The 25,827-nt window shown below is 58.2% G+C and overlaps 1 protein-coding gene across 1 annotated transcript in view; it reads left to right on the top strand.

The window, feature by feature from the left end:
• The window catches only part of TTYH2 (tweety family member 2), a 35,145-nt gene extending 10,172 nt beyond the window's left edge, over window positions 1-24,973 (top strand). Inside the window, exons 3-14 of the mRNA XM_043905638.1 lie at window positions 2,138-2,249; window positions 7,427-7,647; window positions 11,548-11,643; window positions 12,148-12,220; window positions 15,581-15,650; window positions 16,223-16,278; window positions 16,743-16,835; window positions 17,032-17,124; window positions 18,617-18,759; window positions 19,416-19,598; window positions 20,030-20,108; window positions 23,187-24,973. Coding sequence (XP_043761573.1) covers window positions 2,138-2,249; window positions 7,427-7,647; window positions 11,548-11,643; window positions 12,148-12,220; window positions 15,581-15,650; window positions 16,223-16,278; window positions 16,743-16,835; window positions 17,032-17,124; window positions 18,617-18,759; window positions 19,416-19,598; window positions 20,030-20,108; window positions 23,187-23,267 — 1,300 coding nt within the window. The 3' untranslated portion in view covers window positions 23,268-24,973. The remainder of the gene's footprint in view (window positions 1-2,137; window positions 2,250-7,426; window positions 7,648-11,547; window positions 11,644-12,147; window positions 12,221-15,580; window positions 15,651-16,222; window positions 16,279-16,742; window positions 16,836-17,031; window positions 17,125-18,616; window positions 18,760-19,415; window positions 19,599-20,029; window positions 20,109-23,186) is intronic.
• The last annotated feature ends 854 nt before the right edge of the window (window positions 24,974-25,827 follow it).

Genomic DNA, 25,827 nt, shown 5'->3' with positions numbered 1-25,827 from the left:
AGGGGTCAAGGGCGCCCTGGAAGGAGGATTCTGTAACAGCCTCCCAGGGGATTCCATAGCAGGTCCTGTCCCTGTCAAAGAAAAAAGATAAGTGTAAACACATGTAGCTTCACCCCAACCCCCAAAACCAGTGTTTGGGACGAAAACTCGAGGAGGCTGTTCGATGACTCTTCGGAGGACCCCCAGTGGTGTGAGTCAGATAAAATACAATCAATGACAGAAGCAAGATTCGAGATGATTTGCTCGGGCTGGAATGTTGGACCAAAACCAACCAGATGAAATTTCACGGAGATGGATTTAGAGTTCTGCTTTTGGTTAAAACAAAACAAAAGTCAGCACAGCACTAGAGGAAGGAGGAGCACCTGGGCTTCGCGGCGGTCCTTGGGGCGAAACCAGGCGTGTTTGTGGACCACAGGTTCAGTGGTGGAGAGGGAGGACCCCAGGGCATTAGCCCCAAGCTCGGAGCTGGAGGGACCGCCTGGGCTTGGGAGCGTCACTCAGAGCACTGACCGACCCCAGAGAGTGGAACCAGATGTAGACCAGGGTCTGGAGGACACGCTTGACTGGAAGCGTGATAAGGAGGGTGATACGGAGCCCCCTTCAGATGTCCAGCAGGTCATCTTGCAGAATTGGAGGCTTGTTCCAGGCTGGCCCTGAGGACAGCCAGAAACCAGTGGGTATGTGGTTTAAGGAGGTAGGCTTCAGCTCAACATAAGAAGGGACTTTATGGACTTTCCTGGTATTCCAGTGGTGAAGAATCTGCCCGCCGATGCCGGGGACATGGGTTTGATCCCTGGTCCAGGGAGATCCCACCTGCTGCAGGGAAGCTAAGCCTGTGTGCCACGGGAAAGACAGGCCCACACGTCACAATAAAGAGAAGGACTTTCTGGGAGCCAGAACTTTTCAGTAGGATGGGCAGCGTGGGGGGGTGGGGGAAGGATAGAGAACAGAGGGAAGTCCCCAACACTACAAGGATTTCACGAGACTTCAGTGGTCCCCAAGCCCACATGTGTCAAGGGTCCCCTGGGGAGCCCGAAAGATACGGGTTCCTGGGCCCCTCCCTGACTTACTGCCAGCATCAGAATCCCTGGGGCCCAGCCAGCAAGATCTTCCACCCTTCGAAGCCCCGGGACTAGAGAACAGGAATGTTTTCCTGTGGGCTAAACAAAACGTGCTGTAGAACTAGTTGGTCAGGCCAGGGCCTGCTGGCCCAGAGCCATCCCCTCATTGCCTGGCCAACACACTTGCGAGAACTTTAGACCACCCCCTCTCCCCTACCGCCAGGAAAGAGTCCCTCAGCTGAAGTCAAACACCGGCTCTAATGGATGCTTAGAGCCTCTTGCATCATAACTGCTAAGATTTAGTGATGCTGGGAATGACTGAGATCAGGAGGAGAAGAGGGTGGCAGAGGATGAGATGGGTGGATGGCATCAATGGACATGAATCTGAGCAAACCGTGGGAGATAGTGAAGGACGGGGAAGCCTGGCGTGCTGCAGTCCAAGGGGTCGCAAAAAGTTAGACATGACTTGGCGACTGAGCAACAACAATAGTAGAAGCAACCAAGATGCCCTTCGGGAGGTGAACAGCTAAATTGTTTTTATTCAAACAATGGGATATTATTCAGCTCTCAAAGAAAAATGAGCTATCAAGCCACGAAAGGACATGGAGGAGTCTTAAATGCACATGAAAAGGCTACGTACTGTATGATTCCAACCATATGACATTTGGAAAAGGCAAAACTATGGAAACAGTGAACATATGAATGGTTGCCAGGGTTTGCGGAGCGGGGAGGGGTGGCAAGGTAGAGCACAAAGGATCTTAAGGGCCGTGGAAGTGCGTGTGATACTACAATGGCAGACACATGTCCTTATACTTCAAGAGTGACCCTACCGTAAACTGTGGACTTCGGGTGATAATGGTATGTCCTCATAGGTTCATCAGTTGTAACAGTCGTTCCACTCTGGTGGGGGCTGTGGATGATGGGAGAGTCTGTGTGAGTGAGGGGCTAGACCACGGGGACTTTCATATACTCTCCATTCAAGTTCATCCTGCAGTTAAAACGGCACTCAAAAATAGCATGCTGAAAAAAACCGTCTCCTCCGGGTGTCACCTCTAACTTTGGGGTCTTGCCCACAGCGCTGCGGTGGGCGCGGGTTTCTATGGAAACAGCGAGGCCAACGACGGGGTGTACCAGCTGCTCTACGCCCTGGACAACGCCAACCACACCTTCTCCGGGATTGATGTGCTGGTAAGGTCCCGGGCAGCCAGGCGCAGGCCACGAGGTCAACCTGGTCCCCACAGATGCCCCGGTCAGATCCCGGCCCGCTCGGCTCCAAGGGGGTTGGTCCCGCAAGGAGCAGACAGGCCATGTCTGCTCCCCAGGCAGGGGTGGGAGTATAGACCCAAGGAGAAAGGTGGATGGGGCCTGGGGTGGGGGAGGGCAGGACGGCCGTGCGATCGAATCCTACCCACCTTTAGGAGCACTGTGCCCAAGAGGTTCTTGAATGTGGAAGATCAGGCCCCACCACCGCCACCCCCCGCCTCCACCGACACACACAGGTTTTTTACTGGTTTATTTGTTTTTGGCTGCACTGGGTCTTTGTTGCTGCAGGGCTTTCTTCCAGCTGCAGTGAGTGGGTTGCTCTCTTGCGCTGTCTTCTCTTGTTGCAGAGCACAGACTCCAGGGCCCACGGGCTTCCGTAGCTGCAGCTCCCGGGCCCTGGAGGGCCAGCGCAGTAGTTGTGACACTCCGGCTCAGTTGCTCTGCAGCACGTGGGATCTTCCCGACCCAGGGATCAAACCTGCGTCCCCTGCGTCGGCAGGCGGCTCCTTTCCCACTGAGCCACCAGGGAAGCCCCTCCCAGTGTTTTCTGTGTTCACTCTCAGCGCTGAGTACAGAGTGGCGTGGGTCGGGTCTAGGAGATGTCAGGGGAAAACTTCAGAATCAAGTGGAGAGCCCCGAAGCCAGCACGGTGTGCTTCGGGCCCTGCTTTCCAGGCGCCGTGGCTCCAGCTGGGGGCTCAGGGTGAAGGACATGCGGAGGAGAGGCGGGATTTTTAGCCCACGGCAGTGGTCCACTTGCTGAGCCTCGAGGGCGGGGAGGCAGGGTCTTCGAAAACAGAGCCCTTGCCCCCACCTGCTCCTCACGTTCACGCGCCAGGTCTTTCCAGCTGATTTCCCAGCAGCCCCAGTGCCCCGGGAGCCAGGCTCCAGGGCAGTTTTCAGAAACGCCAGCTGCTGGGCGTCCACCCTGGGCCAGGTCCCCAGCAGAGGGGTGACCTCAACCAACGGCCGATTGTGTCCGGCGGCCTCAGCCACTCAATCCGGCCCCAACCGGAGCGTGTGGACTTCATCCCGGTGCTGCTGGAAGAGGATTCTGGAGGAGGACTCGACCCCATCACACCCCCCCTCCCTTAAGCTCCTCTAAGGCCTTAATCCCCCAGCTCTCCGGGGACCAGCTCCCTTAAAGAGACAGCTGTGCTGGTCTTCGGGTGGGGTGGCCGGGTGCTGGCCGCCCTGGCTCTGGCCTCAGATAAAGTCCTTCTGGGAAGCCAAGGGTCACAGGCCAGACGAGGGGCCCCGCTCTCCTGCTGAGTTCATCCGTCCACCCTTTGTGCCTGCTGGGGCCCATCCCTGGGGACCAGGAGCTAGCTGTCCGGACCTTGGCTGGGGCAGCTGTGATGGGGCAAGTGTGCGGCAGCAGGTGGAGAAGCTGGGGGACCAGCACAGGGGGCCCTGGGCACGCCCTGGCCTGGGGCGGGGCTCACTCCCTGGGGACCCCTACCCTCACTTCTGCTCTGATGTGGAAGGGGCCCCACCCTCCAGCCCCAGACCCCCTGGGGGAAGAACTCACTCTCCAAAGGAGAATCTCTGGGGAAGCCCGGGAGCCATGCCCTTCACTGGCTGACCTGTGACCATTATCAGAATGACCTGTGGCTCCCCCAGGGACCGAGGAAGAAAGTCCGCCAGCCATCCTGATGGGAAAACAAATTCTTCATGTCTTTATCGTCCAGAGATGAGCTGGGACTGGGACCCCCAGGCTGGGCCCCTCGCCCCATGCTGAGAGTGCCCCAGGGCCAGGGCCACTGCCTGGAGAGGCAGGCCCTGTGCTGGGCCTCCAGGGCTGGTTTTGACCTTGGGGTGGGCTCCCAGGACCCCTAGTCACAAGGGCTCCCAGGAGGCAGCAGATCTTAGAGGGCCCCCAGATCTGCGGGGTGAAGGCCAAATATCAGATGAGTGATGGCCAATGAGATGGTGCCTGTGAAAGTGCCTGGTAATCTACAAAGAACTCTCCAAATGGTGGGGGAGCTATGCTAATGGTGCCATTATTATAATTACTATAGTAATACATATTACTGTTATTACCACGGAAGAGTGGAAGCTTTGATTGGGGGCGGGGGCGGGGAAATCAGACCTGGGCCAGAGCAAGGTGGGCCCTCCCAGGCTCCCCTCCTGGACCAGGAGGCCCAGGTGTGCGCCCTCCCGGCCTGGGGGAGCCCTGAGCCACGGTTGGCAGCAGGGTGCTGAGGCAGCTGATTTGGGGGGTCAGAAAGGGTCACTTGGGAGTGCCGTGGGTGGATCCTTTCCCTGGATCCAGTGACCCCACCTGGACCTCACTCAGGGCGCCTCTAACCCATTGGTGCTCGGTCGCTTCAGCCATGCCCGACTCTGTGACCCCCCGGACTGCAGCCCGCCAGGCTCCTCTGTCCATGGGATTCTCCAGGCAAGAACCCTGGAGTGGGTTGCCATGCCCTCCTCCGGGGGCTCTTCCTGACCCAGGGATCGAACCCTCATCTCCCGTGTATCCTGCATAGCACTTCTTTACCACTGAGACTGAGCCATCAGGGAAGCCCGTTGGAGTCTCGGCTTGAAACCACGGCCTGGGACTCTACACCTCTGGGAGCTCGGCTGGCTCGGGTGTGAGCTGGCAGCCGGCCTGTGGGCATGCCTTTGGGTGAAAGAACTGGTGTGGCTGCCCCAAGGTGGGGAGTTGGTACCTTTCAGAACTCAGTACTAGAACCCAGGGGTCTGGTCTCAGCCCTTCCCCTCCAGGCTCTGAGATGCGGGGCCTCTCCCCAGCCTGCCTAGGCTCCACCCCTTCACCTCCTGCCTGTCTAGAAAACCCCATTCCCTCCCTCTCTGAGAAGGAGCTTCCTCCCGGTCAGAGATTTTCAAACTTGAGCTTGCATCAGAATCCCCTGGGGGGCTTGACAGACGCAGATGGCGGCCCCTCCCCCGTCCCCAGACTCTCCGCTTCAGCGTTGAGAATTTGTTCCCAGCTGATGATGCGAGGCCGCTGGTCCAGGGGCCGCAGCTGGAGAATGCCTGCTCCATCCTCCGGGGTAACAGCTTCCTCCACCTGCTAGCTTGCCCCTGACTTCGCCCCAACTTGGGGAGCTGAGCCAGCCCTCTTGATCCGAAGAGTTTCTCTTCCCCATGGGAGAGCCTATTCCATCTCTGAGTGTCCCCCCCTCCCTGTCTCCCTTTGGGGAGCTCTGTGCGGAGCCTCTAAGGGCTGGGGGCCGAATGGGGAAGGGGCAGGTATAAGTGGGTCAGCGCTGTAATTTTAATTTTTTTCTGTTTTGTTTGGTTTCCTATGGGAAGACATCAGGAGGAAAAGAAGGCCTGGCAGATGTTTGCTGGCTTGTGTGTGTGTATGCGCTGCTTTTTTAAATTTTTTTCCAAGGAGGAATTTAAGAAATAGAGAAGTGAAACATTTTAGAGCTACGGAAGGGGAAAGAAGTGATCTTATAGGAGAAGTTTGCAGAGCATTTTTAACATCCTTGTGGTCTAAAGTGAGTTAGGTTTCATACAGGAATACGGAAACATCACACAGAGCGGGTTCTGCTGCCAGCGTTGACGTTTATGAACACTGCCTTTGGATCAGTGGCTGCAAAGCGCTTGTCCGGTGACCTTACTAAATTGAAGAGGAGCGTTTGTCCGGGTGAGGGTTAGTTGTTGAATTTACCAGCGTGTGTGCCCAGCGTCTCTGCACTTTGGTATCTCTTCGTCGTTAACCAGCTTGTAAGAACCAGGAACAAGCCAGAAAAGGGAACAAGCCGCTGACGCTGGAAAAAATCAAATGCAACAAAGGGGGCCATTCTCTTTTGTGGAGCCAGGAACTCACAGCACAGCACAGATGTGAAAGGCTGTGGAGTTGCTATCAAGCCCCTCTAACTCGCAGAAATAGCATTTGCTGCCAGGAGTGGGGTCTAATCATCTCTCCGTGGAGCTCTCACCCTGGGAAGTTTCTAAACATTCTTCTGGGTCTTTGTGTTTGGTTTTTGTTTTTGTTTTGTTTGTTTGTTTTTGGCCACACCGCAAAGCTTGCAGGATCTTAGTTCCCCAACCAGGGATTAAGCCCATGCCCTCGGCAGTGAAAGTGCAGAGCGCCGACCACGGGACCTCCAGGGAATTCCCGCTCTGGGTCATTTTTCTCTTCCCTGCAGACCTGGGGAGCTGAAGCCTGCCTGAACGATTAGCACACGCTCCCCGATTCCAGCCAGTTGTGTCTGTTGGTGAAACGTGACCGTTTCAGAGCAACCAAGCCCTTCCTCCCCTCTTGCCGGCACCCAGGCTCAGAGCAGGACTGGGGGGACGGTGCTTGGAATTCTTGGGCTGGGTCTCAGGGCCCTGCCAGGACCCTACATCTGGGCTGTTGAGAAGCATCTTTCCAATCCTTACGGTCCTTGTTTGCAAGCCCAGGACAGTCACCGCCGTTGACCTCCTCTCTACTTGTGAGCGGAGAGATGCTTCCTTCAAGGTCTGCTCAACTCCACACGGGGCAGACGTGGGGGCCCAGGAGGGTGGTGAGCACAGAGAAGGCACCGGTTTCCTCCTCCCGTCACGTGCGTGTCCGGGCGGCATCGGATCTGCCTGTATCATTTCAAAGTCCCATTGTTCTGGACTCGGGTTCAGGACGCTGTGAGCCGCCGCTCGCTCCGCAACAAAGCCTTTCTCTTGTGAGATGCTGAGAAAGCCTATTGTGGGAACCAAAGGTCAGGTAGCAGCGGAGGGATTCTTTGGTTTAAACGTTTTATTCCTCACCCTCAACAAGAACTCACCGTCCAAAGTGTTTAAACTTGGGAGAGAATCTTCAAGGAAGGAAGAAAAATGGCTTCTCTTGTTTGTTTCCCCATCTGGCTCTGTCTTCCTAGGAAGGCACTGGGTCTTGGAGGCCGGGTCCTGGTTAGGACTAGATGGGGCCTGTCCCCCGGATAGAGGGACCCTCAGGCTGGGTAGGTAGGGGGAGGCTCTGCCATCCATTCTCCACCCAGACCACAGCCTCATGACTTCAGGGCTGGAGGCGCCCGTGGAGCACTCCCTCAAGGCCAAGTTCTTGCCCTCCAGTTTGAATCAGACGGTGTACCCCCTCCGGCTTCCTCCCCTGCCAAGGTCAGACTCACAAGCCCCCCCCCTCCGCAGGTGTCAGGAACCACCCAGAAGATGCAGGTGGACCTGGAACAGCACCTCGCCCGGCTGGGTGAGATCTTCGCCGCCCGGGGCGATTACCTCCAGACGCTGAAGTTCTTGCATCAGACGGCGGGCAGCATCATTGTCCAGATGGCAGGGGTGCCCACGTGGACAGAGGTCACTGAGGAGCTGACCGAACTGGCCAACCAGACCAGCTACGTGGAGTACTACAGGTGAGGGCTCCCGGGAGAGCCAAGTTCTTGGTCAGGGGGAGGGGGCCACCCTAGCTTCCTTCAGCAGAGCCAACATCTTGGGCTCCAGCAGGGAAGTGCCACCAGAAGGTCTCACTAAGCCATTGTCTGAAATCAGAGGGCACGAGAGCTCATGGGGGCCTAGTGGAGGCAGCGAGTGCAAGCAGCTTGTACACGCAGGCACTGAGCCCCCAGGAGGGGCAGTGACGAGCCAAGATCTCAGGCTGCACCTGGCCGCCCACCCAGCACACAGCAGGGGGCTCTTCTGAGACCAGCATCCTCAGGGCTGAGTGAAGTGCAGGCGGTTTACGCGTTCCTCTCCTTCTCGGATTGAGGGGCCAGGGCTCCTTGCACCTGCAGACCCAGCCCCAGAGGAGCAAGGGGTTGGGGAGATGGCAGCCCCTTTGGCAGCACAGAGCTTCCCCTGGTGGCAACTGCTTAGCAAGCTCAGAGATGCCCCCCAGCCTCAGAGATGCCCAAAACCGGAGTGATGAGGGCTGCAGGGCACCACCCCACCTTTGCCATAATCAGGTATGCAGACTCACTCCTGCGTCCTTGGACCTCTGGGGTTTCGTTTATGTCTCCCCTGCCTCCCCATCACCCAAACCCCATCCTAGGTGACGGCGGTGGGCACAGGCCAGCTGACCGGGGATCGGCTGCCCTCAGTTCACGTGGAGGGTCTGGTGAGGGTCAGGTGAAGGTCACTCCGGGAACAACCAAGAAAGGAGGCGGCGGTCCAGATTTGGGGGGCTCCCAGCAGAAGGGTGACGTGCACTCACGGCTTACATGTCCCAGTACACTCAGGGCAGAGCGCCTGGCTCAGAGGGGGCGCGGGGGATGCAGGAGCCCTGGGAGCAAGCATCTATCCTCTGGATGCCCCTTGCCCTCCCGAGTTTCTTGCCTCTGCTTCAAGCCACCGGCAAAGGTCACAGTCTCCACCACAACGTTGCACAATTTACTCTGGATTCATTTCCGCTTTATGAGAAAGCCACACTCCAGGCTGAGCTAATACTGACCTCAAGAAGATGCTCCTGGTGGCCTCTGGACCTCCCCATCCAGGCCTCTCCATTCCCTGGGGTAAGAGATGGACAGGCCCCGAGGACAGCAGAGGAAGCTCGGGAGGCCCCCAGTTCTGGACAGTGCTCTGCGTTCCTCCCCTGCCTGCCCATCCAGCCCCTGCCCTCCCAGACACGTCACCCAGATTTTTCTTGTCTTTTTTTTTTTTTGCCCACATGTCCCAAGTAACCAAAAGGAAACTGCCAACTCTAGGGACTAGCTGTGACCTGTGACCCAAAACTGGCATCTGATTAGTCCCGTGACATGGGGGACAGTCACTGTCTCAGCCTCTGAAACCTTTTTTGTCACGGGAAGCGGTGTCCACTTCGACCCTGCCGCTCTCCGAGTGGCCCTCGCCTGGGACCGTGTCTGAGCACTACATTGCGTGTGTGCCGTCGTGTCTGGCTCGTCGCCACCCCATGGCCTGTAGCCCGCCAGGCTCCCCTCTCCATGGAATTTTTCTCAGGCAAGAATCCTGGAGTGGGGTGCCATTTCCTTCTCCAGGGAACCTTCCCGGCCCAGAGATCGAAGCCGGGTCTCCCGCTTGGCAGGCAGATTCTTTACCACTGAGCCACCAGAGCTCTGAAAGGAACCAGGCTCCCTTGGGAAAGTGTCTGATTCCAGGTTTGGGTAGGGACTATACCCGATGAGTCTGGACCAAGCTCAGAAAGACAAGCATGTCATCCAGAAGGGGCTCACGTAGGCTCTTGCATCTCCTGCATTGGTAGGTAGGTTCTTCATCACTGAGGCACCTGGGAAGCCATGTATACCGAAGGGCTTAATGTGGGCATTTTGAGAATGACTTTGGTGAAATAAATCAGAATGTAAACATCAAAGGGGCTTATTTTTTAAGATGATTTTATAAAAACTGGGGGTAAGGGTGGCGACAACTGCACGCATCTATTTCAGTGAGGGTGATGGAGAGGGTCTCCTGGAACCCCATCCCCAAATTCCTCCCCTTGTCCAAGTCTGCTTCAAGGTGGACACCTGTGGCTCTGGAACGCTGCTGACGTTCTGCCCCTTCCCCTCATCTGCCCTTTGTTCCCTGCTCTCGAATGAGCCGCCCTGGCACAAAAGCCTCATTTTATTCTTCATGAGCTCCCCAGCCCCAGGGGCCGGGTCTCCTTGGGACCAGCCTCCCCACCTTTGCTTTCCGGATGGTGCTGGAGCCCAGCCACCCAGCTGAGAAAGTTCTTCTTAGTACTTTTACACAAGGCCCGGCTACGTATTAGAGGCAATTAAAAGCCCAGAGACTGCTCTCCAGAGGCTTCCGAAGGGCGTTAAGGAGCCAGCGCGTCCACGCCGGATGTGGGAGGAGCTGGGGCCCCGGGGGCGTGGCTCCTGGGAGAGCCGAGTTCTTGGTCAGATGCTCATCCCCAGGTCATCAGCCAGCTCCTTTGGGGAAGCGCATCCGCCTCTCAGAGCTGTTTCCAGGAAACTTTTATAAGGCGAGGAGGCGGGGATGCAGAGAGAGCAGGCTGAAACATAATCTTAGAGCTGCATGATCGTGGAGCTTCGACTCGGTCCTACCTCGATTTCCTGCCAATGTGCCGAGTAGGGGAGAGAAGGGTAACAAGAAACCATTGGGTGTGAAATGGGAAACCAGGATTTTGAGGGGCTCCAGGCAGCTGGCCCTGTCTGTTGCAGGAAGGCTCGGAGCGTCTGGAATTCCTGGGCCAGCCTCTTTTCCCCCTGGCCTTGGTTTTCCAATCTGTAGAATGGGATTCCAGCGCTCGATGGTCCCAAGGTTCTATTTAATTTTTGGCTGCACTGGGTATTCCTTACTGGGCTTGGACTTTCTCCCGTTGTGAGGAACGGGAGCTGCTCTTCGTGGCACTGCACCATCGTTAAAGATGCAGGCCTCTTAGGAGCTTTCTTAGGTCCGTGGCTATGATCCATCACAGCTATGATCCGTGGCATAGCTCCGTCAGACCTCGCCTGGTCTGACACTGTGTGTGCCTTCTAGAAGCAACGGGAACCAGGGTCCAAATACATGACTCCCAGGAGGCTGCCAAGAGATGGTTTAGACCTGCTATGTCCATGGCGTGGCCACTGGTCACGTGTGGCTGTTGGAACGAAGGCTGTGAGGGACTTCCCTGGTGGTCCAGTGGTTCGGACTCTGCACTTTTGTTGCAGGGGGTGCGGGATCAATCCCTGGTTGAGGAAGATCCCGCAGGGCCCACAGCCAAAAAAAAACAGTAACTGAAAGGGTGGGCTGTACACCAGAGACTATCACATTATTAGAAATCAGCTATACTCCAATATAAAGTAAAAATAAATTTAAAAACGAAACAAGATAAGAGATATATATTATACAACATGAGTATAGCCAATATTTTATAGTAACTATAGATGGAGTATAACCTTTAAAAATTGTGAGTCATTTATTACACACCTGTAACTTACATAATATTATATAGTAACTACAGTTCTAAAGAGAGAAAGTAAAAGAAAGGAGAAGTTCATTTCCTCAGTTGTATCAGCCGCATTTCACGTTCTCAGCCACACGTAGGTAGCGGCAGGGAGTGGTCAGTGCGTAGGTGGTCCGTGTCCGTCGCTGCAGAAAGTTCTAGGAGACAGTCCTGGTTCAGACACTCAGCCGGGGGAGGGAGGGTGACTCCTTTGTCCAGGCACAGGCCGGGGTGCAGCCCCCGGAGCCCCAAGGGCTGTCCGCCGAGCACACTGGTTCTTGCTCTCCGGGGCAGGGCTGGCCCTGGTCTCATCAGCTTAGCCGCCAGCTGTGGGCAGTTTGTCCCACGAACAGTCCAGCAGGCCCGGGGCCCCGGGTGGCAGTTCTTCCCTGACCGCCCCTCCCCCTCCGCCCAGGTGGCTGTCCTACCTCCTCCTCTTCATCCTGGACCTGGTCCTCTGCCTCCTCGCCTGCCTGGGTCTGGCCAAGCGCTCCAGGTGCCTCCTGGCCTCGTGAGTAGCCTGCCTCTGGGTCTGGGGGAAGAGCCGGCCAAGCGTGGGGATGACGGTGCCGCCATCCAGAGGGATGGGGGCCCGGGGGGCCGGGGCACGTGGGCGGCAGGGGCAGCCTGACGCTGCCTCCCTCGCCCTCCTCAGCACCTGCCCCGGGGGGAGGCGGGGGGCGGGGGCAGGACACCAAGCCAGGGGGGGCTTCCCCCCTCCCCACCCCTGCCTCCTGGGCCTGACTGTCCAGCGGCTGAGTCGTTAGAGCCGCTTGCCTCGCGCCTCTGCTGCTGTCTCTTCCCTCGGGGACCTGTGCCCCGGGCATCGGTCCGTATCCCTCTGCCAGCAGTCCAGGACTCAGGCTGGGGCTGCCCTCGGGGCCACCGAGGGAGTCTGGAGGACCAGGGGGGACAAGGTCGTAGCCGAGAGGAAGGGCCCCGGAGGCTGGGGGGCGGGCAGCCACCATGGGGCCCCCAGCTGCCGGGACCCCACCAGCGGCTGCCTCTCCTCTAGGATGCTCTGCTGCGGGGTGCTGGCCCTGCTCCTCAGCTGGACGTCCCTGGCTGCTGACGCTGCCGTGGCCGTGGTGAGTTGGGGGCCATGGGGGTGCCGGGTGGTCCGCTCAGGGGGTCTTCGGTCTGGTGGTGCGTCAGTGTGTGCCGCCCAGCGTCCCCAGAGCAGGGCCAGCTTCTGGTCTCAGTCCCTAACCAAGAATCCGAGAGTCTGGGAACTAAAGGGGCTTGGCTCATCCCTTTTGATGGGGACACAGGCCCCGGGAAAGGAAGAGGTTTGCCCCGGGGTCACGAGGCATTTGGGGGCAGAGCCCAGATAAGAGGCCTGAAGCCTGATCCTTTTCCCACCTGCCATGGCCTATGCGGCCAGGTGCGGGGGACCAGGGGCCTTCTCTGGGTGTGAAGAGCTGAGCCCAGGTGGTGGGGCTGGGCAGGGCTGGAAGCGCCCTCGGGCTTCAGCGCGCACTCCCGGGACTTCCTCCCCAGCATCAGGGTGGAAGGTGGCCTTTCGATTGCCTCCCGCCCGTTGCCCTTGGACTCACACACACTGTCAGAATCACAGTGGTGTGTGATTCCAGTTGTGGTGCCTGGAAATATTAAAAAACAACAACAACAGACATACACACAGTGTCAGGAGTGTGGGGGGGGACGCTCCCTGGGCAGGCAACGCTTGCTCTTTAGACCAGACGCTCCAGGGGAGCTGTGTGCGTGGCGTTCATTCATTCATTCATTCATTCCACGTTAGGCTGCATGGCTCTCGGGGGCGTGGGTGCCTGGAGCTGCAGGAACCCAAAGAGAGGGACGTTTGCTCTTACGTTTCAGCTCCCAAACGTGGGCAGGTCATCACAACCCCAGGTGAATCGACACAGTGGTGGCACAGGCTGCGTGTCTGTGTGTGTGAGTGTTTGTGTCAGAGGGGCAGATTTACGGGGATTTCAGAGAACCCCTTAGCTGACTTAAGGGCCACAGAGCAAACCTGTGACCTGCATCCATTCTGCCCTTTTCCGGGAGGAAAAAAAGGCGGGGTCTCACACAGGAACCCCCTACCCAAACGCGCGCCTGGCCCAGTGATGGGGCCGGCTGGTGACCCTGGCCTTGGCCGGTGGGCCTCCACGACGCCCCCAGAACGCCTGGACCCTGGTGCTTGTCTGAGTAGCTCTGGGCAGAGCTTGTCCGGAGGGGGAGGAGGTGGGCCTCTGCTGCTTTGTCCCACCTCCCCACATCACACAGTGTCCACTTTGGACCACAGGGGGAGCCCCGGGCAGGCAGGAGGCCACGTCCCCAGGGCCGGGCCCCCCCCAGATACAGGAAAGAGCAGAGTAGGAGGGCCCGAGTGAAAGTCGCTCAGTCGTGTCGACTTTTTGCAGCCCCGTGGACGGTAGCCCGCCAGGCTCCTCTGTCCATGGGATTCTCCAGGCCAGAATACTGGAGTTGGTTGCCATTCCCTTCTCCAGGGGCTCTTCCCAACCAGGGGTCGAACCCAGGTCTCCCGCGTGGCGGGCAGATTCTTTACTGTCTGAGCCACCGGGAGAGCCCAGGTCACGGTCAAACGCGTCCTGACGTCATCTGGAGCGAGGCGGGCTGAACGGCGTCCAGGGAGGGTGGCTGCTGGCCGAGGCCACACGCACAGCTGCCTGGCAGAGAGCCGCTTCTCTGGGGACAGGAGTGGGCACAGGGAAGCTTGCGCACGGCGGGCCCTCCCCCGGGCGCCTCCAGCTGGCCACCGAGGGCGCCCCTTCGGGAGACGGCTCCTTCCCAGCAGGGTCTCCTTCCTCTCACCAGGCTTCTGTGTTCACGGCGACCAGAGGCAACTCCAGCTCCCAGCCGAGGGCCCCCCGGGCGGCCAGGGAGCTGCAGAGAAAGGCCATCTCCCTAATTCGATTAATCAGGCCCTTGTGTGAGAGAGGGCGAGGGTGAGGCAGTGAATGGGCCTTTGATGGGGCTGCAGCTCCTGCTGCATTTTAATAGGAAGTGGGGCAGAAGGAGCCAGGCCCTCCGAGGCTGTTGTGGGGAGCTTTTGTGCGGCCACTGCCCCTGCCCGCCCAGCCTGTTTTTCTGGGGCTGCTCTTGTTTTTGTGCTTGAGAGCTGTGGGGCAGAGCGCCAACACTGTGGCCTCACCCCCTCCCTCCCCTGTCCCCCCAGAAAGGGTCTCCAGGAAGGACCACTGCCCCCCAAGAACGTGCCGGAGGACTTCCCTGGTGGTCCAGTGGCTGAGACTCCGAGCTCCCAGCGCAGGGGACCTGGGTTCGATCCCTGGTCAGGGAACTAGAACCCACACACCGCAACTTAGAGTTCCCGAGCCCCAACTAAAGATGCCGCAAGCCGCACCTGAGACCCTGCTCAGTCAAATGAATATTTTTTTTAAAAAGAACATGATGAGAAGGCAGATGGGAGCCGGAGAACTGAGCCCTGCCTGCCTAACCACCCCGCTGCACAGTCCGGAGTGGGAGGCAGGGGTAAAGGGCAGAGAGGAGAGACAGCGCCCAAGGAGAAGGAGCAGGGAGATGTGGCCTCTGGGAGAGGATGGAGGAGAGGGTCACCTGGCTGCTCTGCTCCCCAGCGGGGGACCCCGGGAACGTTCCTGAAGTTCCCCAGGCCTCATTTCCTCCTGTGTAGGATGGGCAGAAGAGCGGCACTTCCCTCGAAGGCTTGTTGATGGGGGCGAGATGGGTGGGTGGACCCCAGAAGGCGTGTGGTCAGTGTCCATCGGTTTGTTGTTCAGTCGCTCAGTCGTGTCCGACTCTTTGCGGCCCCATGGACTGCCTGCAGCACGCCAGGCCTCCCTGTCCCTCACCATCTCCCAGAGTTTGCCCAAGTTCACGTCCATTGAGTCACTGATGCCAGCCAACCGTCCCACCCTCTGTCGCCCTCTTCTTCTTTTGCCTTCAGCCTTTCCCACTGGCCCATTGGCTTCCTGCACATTTATTCCCTTTCTAGGAGGGTCACTGGGGCAGGCTTCATAGATGGACACCCCTCCCCCAGAGCCGGGGGCTGACTTGGTAACAGCAAGACAAGGAATAAAATAGAGACAGGAGAACAAGGCCGTGGTGCAGATAACTCTCCAAAATGCTTCCTGTAGCATCCCCTTGCCTCACCCGGGTCCCTCCCAGGAGAGGCATTCAGAAATCAAAGGTAGCAGCACAGAGTGCCTGCTATCTGTCTGCCCGTCACTCTTCTGAGTATGCTGCGTGGATTGATTCATTAGGAGAAGAGCATCTCTCTCTCCTGTGTGATTGATGAAGACGCTGAGACCCAGGCTAAGCCCTTGTCTCTAAAGTTAAGAGAGTCAGGCAGGGGCAAAGCCAGGACCCAGCCCAGGGAAGCTGGCCGCTGACGGTTCTTGCCCAGCCAGCTCTGAGCCGCGGGGTCCCCGTGCCTGAGCTCCTGGGAGTGTGTGACTTTCCTCCACCCCTCCCATTTCTCCCCGGCTCAGGGCACCAGCGACTTCTGCGTGGCTCCGGACACCTTCATCCTGAACGTCACAGAGGGCCAAGTCCACCCCGGTAAGGATCTCGGCTGCTGTTGTCAGGGCCATCTGGGATGCTCGGTCCAGGCCCGCGGTCAGCCAGACTGCGCCCCCAAGAAAAACTGAAAGCGTCAGTCTCTCAGTCATGTCCGACTCCTTGGGACCCCGCGGCCTGTAGCCCTCCAGACTCCGCTGTCCATGGGATTCTCCAGGCAGGAATACTGGAGTGGGTAGCCCTTCCCTTCTCTGGGGCATCTTCCCGACCGACGGGTTTCCCACATTGCAGGCAGATTCTCTGCCGTCTGAGCCACCAGGGAGACCCCAGACTGTGCCCTGCTTACCTTTCAGCCCCGTAATTGCGCAGAGCCGCCCCATCACCCAGAGTCCTTCAGGTCCAGCTGAACCCACGGGCCGGGTCTTAGAAGCTGCCTCCTTCGGGAGCTCAAGGACGGGCCTGGCCACAGAGCATGGATGAGCGCGGGTCGCGTGTGCTGTGAGCGCCGTGTGATGAGCGCCCTGTGATGAGCGCCGGGCCACGTGTGCTGTGAGCGCCGTGTGATGAGCGCCGCGTCACTCCTGCCTGACCCCAGTATCTTTGCCCTTCTGCAGAGGTGACCCGATACTACCTGTACTGCAGTCAGAGCGCTAGCAGCCCCTTCCAGCAGGTATGCCCCGCCCAGTCCAGCCCTCACCCCGCCCCCAGCGCCCCCCAGTGGTCAGCCGCAGCACTGACCGTAAGATGGAGGTGCCTGGCTGTTTGCTTCTTTGGGGTCCCCTGCAAGGGGGCTCTTGGTCAGCTTGCATGGCCATCCATCACCCTGGATGCTGGTGTCCATGCAGAGGTTGTGCTTAAGGCTGGGGCGGGCCCCAGGTTCTACATTTCTCACAAGCTCCCGGACAAGGCTGTCCCAGCAGGACACTTGGAGTAGCAGGAAGCAGGTGGACGGAGCGGCCCGGCCCTCGGGAGGGCTGAGGGCTGAGGGGAAGACCTCCTGCCAGCAGGAAGGGCCGTCCCCGATCAGGGATGTAACTGCAGCTGCAGACGATCAGGGGGCCCCGAAGGGGACGCAGGCAGGTGGGGGCTCCTGGGAGTAAACCTCACGCGGGGCTGCTGTCTCTCCCGGCGCAGGCCCTGACCGTCTTCCAGCGCTCGCTGACCGCCATGCAGATCCAGGTAGCGGGACTGCTGCAGTTCGCCGCGCCCCGCTTCCCCGCAGCAGAGGTGAGGCGGCCGGCCCTGCCCTCGGCCCCGGCTGGGGAAGGAAAGCGCGTCCCCTCCCTGTGCAGTCTAGCCCCTTCCTGTGGCCTTAAAGGCCTCTCTCCCGAAGCTGCCGTCTGCGGTTTTATCCACAAGCCCTCCCCGCCTCGTTCACTCTGCCTTCTTGGTCTGTCCGCATGTCCGCCTCTTCCTGCTTCAGAAAGATCTGCTTGGAATCCAGCTCCTGCTGAACTCGTCCGAGTCCAGCCTCCACCAGCTGACCGCCTTGTTGGACTGCCGGGGGCTGCACAAGGTGCGGGGTGGCCCTGGGGGGCAGGCGGGGGGGAGGGGGCACCCCAGCAGGCCACATCGTCCCAGGGAGAAGCCAGCAGAGGCTGGGAGAGTGATTGCCTGACTCGGGGAGCAGGGTGGAAGAGTGCCTGGCTTCTAGATTCTCTCCAGTAGCTGAGACGGGGAGATGCAGAGAAAGGTCCCAGGGGGTTGGGGTACGGAGAGCTGGATCTGTTTCGGGGCACCCTGAGCTATATGAGGAAGGCTGTTCCCAGTGCCCAGACCCCACAGCCATCTGGTCAACCCATCCAGTTCCTGAGTTGCAAGTGGACACCCGGCTCTCATTGCCAGGGTCGTCTCTAGGAATCTGCAATGTTAGACATCCATGCAGGGAACACGCTGGGTGCATATGAGCCCCTCCTCTCCTCCAAAGCAGGAAGCCGGTGTATGTTGACAAGCTTTCACATCCCACGTGGATTTCGAGCGAATAGTCATGATAATGATCACGGCTGCGATTTACTGAGTCCCTGTGTTCCACCTTGTTCTGTGCGCTGTGTATCTGATATATCGTTTAGTCCTCACTGTTAAACAGTGAAATACATACTTCACGAAAAATGTTATAGATAGCAATCTGTCTGTGACTATAGATGGATGGATAGATAGACAGATGTATATATCTTTTTATCTATAAAGCAGCTTAACGAAGATTCCAGAGCTATCGAGTCAAGGCCTTGGGTTTCCAACCCCGGCAGCCTGACTTGAGAGCTGAGAACGGGATGGCCCTGGTACCCTTCCTTCCTCCCCAGCCTCCACACTCCATCCCTCAGCGAGTGCTCGCCACTGTACCCTCAGATCTACCCTGCCCCATCCTCTTCTGTCCCCCCCACGGCCCCCACTTTGGTCCAGGCACCACCCTGCTCCCCCGGGTGACAGCTGTAGCCCCCTAACTAGTCCCCACTTTCTCCCACCCGCTTACCTTTCATCCACGGCAGCCAGAGCAGCCTTCTAAAAACCGAATTGGATCACAGCCTTCCGTCCCCAAACCCACCCGTGTCTTCCCATCACCTTGCGTTACATTCAGGCTCCTCCTCGCCTGCCCCACGAGGTCCAGCATGAACTGGCGCCGTCTCGCGTGTCCTCAGCTGACCTCCCTCCCTCCTGAACACGCCAAGCCTGGCCCCTTTGCCTCAGAGGCTGCAGGCTCGCTCCGCTTCCCTGCTGTCCTGGCCTCAGATTAAATGCCCTCTGCCCTCTGGCTCCCCCACCCGCAAGCTCGGCATCTGTCCTGTTCCGAGTCCAGCACACACACAGTCGGTATTTTCAGTAAATGCGTGGAGAGAGAATCCAAGAAGCGCCCCGTCGTGTCGGGGTCGCGAACGTGGACCCTTCGTGGGTGAACACTGTGCCTGGGATTGGGGAGGGGAGGCTGGGGGAGAGGGGCTTCCAGAGACCCGCTGGGACCCCCGGCAGTGTCCCTCTCCCCCTGCAGCTGCGTGTCCCTCTTCCTCCTCCAGGACTACCTGGATGCCCTCGCCGGCATCTGCTACGACGGCCTCGAGGGCCTGCTGTACCTCGGCCTCTTCTCCCTCCTGGCCGCGCTGGCCTTTTCCATCATGACCTGCCTGGGGCCGGGGGCGTGGAAGCACTGTGCCAGGAGGTGGGCTTCCTGGGGGAGGAGGTGGGAGGCTCTGCTCTCTGGCAGAGCTGAGAACTGATAATCTGGGATGCAGAGGGGCAGTCGGGGGCCGGCATTCAGCCCCAACAGGCTGGCTGGATTTCTGCTGCAGCGTCCCTGAAAGTCCAGACAGGACCCCAGAAGGAGGTTGGAGGGGGCCAGAGCAGGGCCAAGGATGATGAGGGCATCGTGCCACAGCCTGGCCTCCTTAGCTTGTCCCCGCTTCCTCTGCAGGACTTTGTGGGGTGATGCTGCTGCAGGGAGGGGTGCCCCCAGAATACCAGAAGGAACAGATTGTAGCACTGTTACCAGGGCACCTGTAGTCTCATGGAGGAGGCAGAGACGAGATAGCATTTCAGTATCTCGAGAGTAATCAGAAAAGGAAGCAGGGGAGGGAGGGTCGATGTGCAGGTGGTCAGCAGGGTGGCCTGCCTGGAGGAGGTGGGTGTGCAGTTGGGAATGGAGCAGAGTAATATGTGTCAGGCGGGGCTGAAGACCACATTTTCAGAGAACCTCAAGGAGACACCTGCGGCCAGGGGGGTGCCGACCTGGGAGGAAAGATTGGAAAGTGGGCCGGGACCCCACTGCCTGGTGTCACCCCCTCACCCGTCACGGCCGCATCCTGCGTGTCATCCTAGGGACAGGGACTATGACGACATCGATGACGACGACCCCTTCAACCCCCAGGCCCGGCGCATCGCCGCCCACAACCCACCTCGGGGGCAGCTTCGCAGCTTCTGTAGCTACAGCAGCGGCCTGGGCAGCCAGGGCAGCCTGCACCCCACCCAGACCATCTCCAACGCCCCCGTCTCAGAGTACATGTATGGCGGGGCATCCCCCAACACTCCGGGCTGGGGCAGTGTTGCTTGTCCTGGCCTTCGGGGAGCTGGATCTGCGGGCGAGGGCATGCTTGGGTCCAGGGGGCCAGGGCGGGGGAGGAAGGCGTCCGAGGCCAGCTGGGCCCCTGGCTGCAGTTGGGATGCCTGAGTGTGGGCCCCCCACCCAGAGCATCTCCTGCTGGAGGAAGAGCCGCTGCAGGTGTCAGGCCCTTTGCCTCCAGCCTGCAGGGCAGGTCGAAGGCCCGAGAAGCTGCGTTTCCCCTGGCCCATCACCCGCTCCCTGCTCCTCCCTCCCCTCTGTCTGTGGTCCATGTCCATGTCCCGTATGCACACCCCCGGGACCCTCCTGCAGAAGTCCGGGCACACACCTGTGTCCCCGCCCTGAGTGCTCCTCACCCCTCTCGACCCCGCAGGAACCAAGCCGCGCTGTTCGGCGGGAACCCACGCTATGAGAACGTGCCGCTCATCGGAAGAGGGTCCCCTCCGCCCACGGTAAGCTGGGCTCCCCAGGCAAACGCACAAACCCTGCTGGGGAGGGGGGTGCAGTTAAAGAGAAAACCTCCCGGGGACCCAGTGAATCCCTCCCACAGAAATAGAAAAGAATGAAACAGTTTTGTTATTGGATAAGCATTAAACCAGACGGCCAGGACGTCCCTGGAGGTCCGGGGATTAAGACTCTGAGCTCCCATTGCAGAGGGTGCAGGTTCGATCCCTGGTGAGGGAATTAAGATCCTGATGCCGCGTGGTGCAGCCGAAAAAGAAAGAGAAAGCAAACAAAAATCAGCCTGGCATTTGTAAGAAAGAAGGGGGTCTGAGATGAGGTTGGATGTCTGCATCCTTGAGCCAGGTGTCTGTCGGGGAAGGCGCCGTCGCCTTCACTGGGCTGGGCGAGGTGTTTCACCGCCCCATCCCAGTAGTTTGGAAGAAGCCATTCAGATGGTGAACCTGGAGCCCTGGCGCCCCAAGGACACGAGACCCAGGACATAGACTTGGCTTTGAGAACCAGCTCAGGGCGTCCAATGAGTGTTCCTCGTGAAAAGCACAGTGCTGGACCCGGAAAAGAGAGCCGGGTACCCAGCCCGTCTTCAGGAAACGGGGTAATCCACAGGGGGGTGACTCAGAAAGCTGCTGTAATAAGTACCGCATGGTGCAATGGGCCCTGGGAGGGGGGAACTGTTCTTCGGGGTCTGAGAAGGTGACCTTTCCACCTTACCGTGGAGCACTGGGTCTCCCCCAGGGACACTTGAGTTTGTCTCAAGGCATCTTTAGGCTTCCCCCATGCCTCAGGTGGCAAAGATCCCTCCTGCCAAGGCAGGAGACGTCAGAGACCCAAGTTCGATCCCTGGGTGGGGAAGATCCCCTGGAGAAAGAAATGGCAACCCACTCCAGTATTCTTGCCTGGATAACCCCACGGACAGAGGAGCCTGGTTGGCTACAGTCTATGGGGTCCCAAAGATTCGGACACGACTGAGCAGCTGACCTTTTCACTTTACACTTAAAGGCATCTTTGGTCGTCACGCCTGGCAGGGGGTGCTGGCTGCTCCCAGCCTCTAGCGGGTGGAGGCCGGGGCGCTGCTGGGCACAGGCCAGCCCCCCACACGCAGGACGATCGACCCCAGGTGTCCGCAGCGTCCTGCTTGAGCCGACCGTCCGGCTCTCCTTGCCCAGCCCCGCCTTGCTGCTGTTTTGCCCAGAGCGCCTCCCTGCTGCCCTTTACAGACCGCCCTCGACCCGGGCCTTGCTCTCGCTCCTGGGGGCCACAGGCAGCGGCAGCGGCCCGTCCAGGCCTACTTCCAGAGTTGGCACCTTTGAAATCCCAAGCTGGCTTCTCTGTAAACCAGAAGAAGCCTCTCGGGTTCTTGCTTCCTCCCGCCAGCTGCTGTGGCCCCAGGAATGCAGGTTGATTTTCATATTAATCTCAGTACAACATAATTAGGAGAAATCCGATGCTGTGACACATGAATTACTCAAGGCCCTGGAATGCCAACAGTAAATGAATTTCGGATTGCCTTCTGTTTTGAAAGATCCAGGACACTCTCCCTGCCTTCAGCAGAGATAATCAGAAAACTGACTTTATTTGCAAGGCTCAAGGGCAGAATAAACCTTCCCCCAGGAAAGACTGAAGGCAAAAGAAGAAGAGGCAGAGGATGAGATGATTAGATAGCATCACCAGCTCAATGGACATGAATCTGAGCAAAGTCCAGGAGATGGTGAAGACTAGGGAACCTGGCGTGCTGCAATCCACGGGGTCAAAACGAGTGGGACACGACTTAACAACTGAAGAACAACTATACGTGCCTCTAGGTGTCCCTGGAAGGGCAAAATTGAGACCCAGTTAATTTTAAGGGGTTAAGGAGTCTCAGGCCCCCACCCCTCGCCCAGCTGGAAGCCTTTGTCCGGCTCTGGTGTGAGTGGTTCAGACCTGAACCCCTGGGGCCAGAGGACAGTCAGGGTCCTGTGGATCATTGCTCCTTAGTCAGAAGACCAACAGCACCTGGAGCTTGTGGGATGTGCAGACTCTGAGGTCATATATTTGACGGGAGATGCGATAATGTAAGAAGCCACATCCTTAACTTCTGAGCAATAGCTGGCTAACATCTGCTGCAGACACTCAAACTTTGTGTTTCTCTGACTTGGCTGCACTGGGAAGAACTTATAAAAATATTAGAGGCGGCGCTTTGAAACAGCTTATTTATTTATTTATTTATTCATTTATGGCCACGCTGGGTCTGCAGTGCTGCGTGCAGACTCCTCTTCGTTGTGGTGTGTGGGCCTCTCATTGCAGGGGCTTCTCTTACTGTGGAGCACCGTCGCTAGGGCGCACAGGCTTAGTTGCTCTGTGGCATGTGGGATCTTCCCAGACCAGGGATCAAACCCCTGTTCCCTCTATTGGCTGGTGGATTCTTAACCACTGGACCCCCAGGGAAGTCCCAAAAGGCTTAATTTTATATGTATTTTATCTCATAAAAAAATACTGGTGGGTACGGCCTGGGTATCAGGATGTTTTCAGAACCCTCCCCAGCCCCACCCTGCAGTGTCTCTAATGCACAGCCAGGTTTGAGAAGCCCTGGGTTAGGGACCTTTCTGCTTTATATTAGTCCATCCTTTCAATGTAAGAGCTGAGTCCTCTTAGGTCCATTGTGCAGATGGGGAGACTGAGGCTGGAGCAATTGGAGAACCTCCTCCAAGGTCATAGGATGAGTAAGGTGCATGGCTGGGATTTGAACCTGGCTCTCGGAGTCAGTGGGCCTGTGCCGTCAGCCTGCTCGCTCAGCGGGCTCCTTAGCGCCCGGGTGCATTAGGGAGGCTGGTCGGGTGTGCAGCTTGAGTTTGGGAAGCAGATGTCCTGATGGCCCCAGGGTTGGAAGCATCAGCAGACACGAAGCCTGCCCAGGCCACCCCCACTGTCCTCCAACAACCCCCACGAGGCCTTGACATTGAGACTCGGTGCCCAGCTGCCGTGGCAGGCCCAGCACCCCCAGAAGCGCTGGCGCTTCTGCGAGCACGGTGTCCGGTGTGACGGGCGACGTGTGAGCCCGTCCTGACCGCCCCCTCCCCTCTCTCCCACAGTACTCGCCCAGCATGCGGGCCACCTACCTGTCCGTGGCGGACGAACATCTGCGGCACTACGGGAACGAGTTTCCAGCCTAACACGCTTTCCGGAGTTCCTGCCTCCTTGCTCCGTTTTGGTTTTTAACTAAGGCAAATGCAAGTGTGTTTCTTTAACAGAAACCAAAGGCATATAGAGACTGCAGGATCAGAAGGCTCCGGCTGGTGCCAGGGAGCGACTGAAGATTCAGGGAGAGTCAGCCTGGGGTTGGCTGACATTCCCGGGCAGACAGAAGCCCCGTGAGCTGGCCCATCCCTCTCCCTCCGCTGACTCCCTCTCCACACCGGAAACGCCCCCAGGTGCTTGGCCGTCCCTAAGCTAGGAGCCTGGTTCAGTTCGCCCCTGACTCCCCGCCTCGCCAGGTGGGGAAGGGCAGTGACGAGGGGCTGGGTCGGGCTGCAGGGTCCCCTTGCCAGGACTCTGCCTCCTGCAGGCACAGCCGGAAACCCAGGTAACCATTCTCGGGGTCAGCTCTCCTCCTGGCTGCTCAGATGGGTACCATCTACCCACAGGTAAAGGCAGACGGGCTGAGCAGGAGATGCTTTTTAAGGTGACATCCCTGATGAGACCAGACACTGTCCAGCTCAGCCTCCCGGGGCCGGGTAGACTCTCCCTAGGCCACGGAGGGAAGGTCTTGGCAGGTTCTGCCTATGAGGCCAGGAGCTCCAGGGCCTTGAGCCTGGTGGCCTTCCAGGTGGCCGTGATGGACCTCTCTTCTCTGCAACCTTTGGTCACCTCACCTCCATTCCAGAATCTCTGCTGTGAGTTTGCTCATGGCAGTAGGGGTGGTCTCAGGTATTCACAGACACTTTGAAAAAGCGACTCTTTCTTGCCAGTGTTCTAAAGGTTCTTGATTGTCCAAAGAATTGAAACTCACCCCACAAGCCAGTTTTTACAGCAGATGTGGGGCTGATCCTTCCCACCTAATTTGTCAACCAAAAGAGAGGTCAGTGAGACACCCTGTCCCCAGATGCTGGTTGGTGGGGATGTGTGTTCATCCCACCTGGACGGACGCATCTTGAGAGAATAAAGTCTCTAGGAGGGAAGTCTGAACGTGAATAGAGTCTGGTCCCGGAGACCAGCTACACGGCCACATAAACTCTCCCTGCTTCTGTCTCCAAGTTGGTCCTAAAGCTTTTAGCAAAATGGATGTCCTGATGTACAGACGGGCATCTTCCCTACCTCTCCCTCCATCCTGTCCCCGCCCCTGACCGGTACCTGCTGGGTGAGGAGGAGCCTGGGGACCAGGAGGAAGTAATGACCCACCACCCTCTCCGCTGAGGAGCCAGCGTTAGCGTCTTTGGTGCTTCCAACCTCCTGCCCAGCCAGAGTGCACGGCCCGGGAGGCCCACAGCCTCCCACACCGAAGCAGGGGCGTAGGGTAGCGTGGCTGTGAACCGGGGCACCGCTTCTGGCCAAAACTGAACAGCAGAGTGGTTCTCAGGCTCCAGCCAAGCCTCCCCAACCACAGGACCACCGGGCCGCCGGGACTCTCTCCCCCGTTCCCCTGTACATACGTGTACCATGACCCCACCCTCATGAGGCCGTGTCGTGTGCAGACAGGACTCTGCAACGTCGAGGTGGTGCTTCTTAACGTTCCTCGTTGGCCACTAGAGTTGTTTTTAATGCATGTAAACTAAACTAGAATCCCCTGCGTGGTTCCTGGAGGAGCCAGGTGGGCACGCCTCTGCTTAATACAGGTGCGCCCTCACCTGGGGAAGAAATAAACCACTGGTACTAAAATGCATGCTGTGTCCAACTTCCTCCGCTTTGGGAATGATGAAGGTAGCTGATAGCACCTACTGGCTGGATTATACTCGAGGAGGGGTTCAGAGTGGGTTTCGGTGTTGAGGATTTAAAGACAGGGCTGTTGAAAAACAACAGAAAAATAGAGACAGGGCCTCACCTTGCTGCTCTTCAGGATCAAAATCAGGCCTCCTTTCTGCCCGAGTCTCCAAAGCTCCTCTTGGAGGTGATTGCTTCTAGGGTTGCTGATAACAAGTGGCATTTATTGAGTAACCTCCAAAGTGCGAGGCACTGTCCCAAGTCATTTTGTAAATAAAAAAATGCCAGAGGTGTAAAGAGAAAGGACTTAGTTGGAGCACGTGTCAGAGTCAGGAGCGTAACCCACGACCCAGGTGGGCACCCAGGTGGGCACCTCGGCAATGATACGGGCTTGGGCCGGGGTCACAGGGCGGGCCACCTCTCCTAGCTTGGCGGCAGGTCCTTGCTGCCTCCTCTTCCGAAACTCTCCACCCCCACGGGTTTCCTGTCTGTGCCCGGGCTCCCGCGACTCACGGAGCCCTTCAGTCCTTGCAGCATCTCGTGTGTCCGAGCCAGCCTGGGAGGGCTTGGCAGGCCGACTCCAGCTCCCCACCTGAGGCTGTCGTTCACGCTGATTCTTCTGGAGTAGCTGACGGAATGGACCCTAGCACGCCATTGGGATGAGGGATGGTACGGCTGCTTCAGATGGAGTTTCTTCAAAAAAATTAAAAATAAATTCTATTAAGTAAATAGAATTGCCGAATGATCCAGCAATTCCACTTCCCAAAAGAGTTGGAAGAATGGTCTCAATATTTGTACCCCCATGTTTATAGTACC

Source organism: Cervus elaphus, chromosome 5, assembly GCF_910594005.1.
Source record: "Cervus elaphus chromosome 5, mCerEla1.1, whole genome shotgun sequence".
In the NCBI taxonomy this organism is placed as follows: domain Eukaryota; kingdom Metazoa; phylum Chordata; class Mammalia; order Artiodactyla; family Cervidae; genus Cervus; species Cervus elaphus.
Note: the sequence above shows the minus strand (reverse complement) of the source record. Positions and strands in the feature narration are given on the sequence as shown.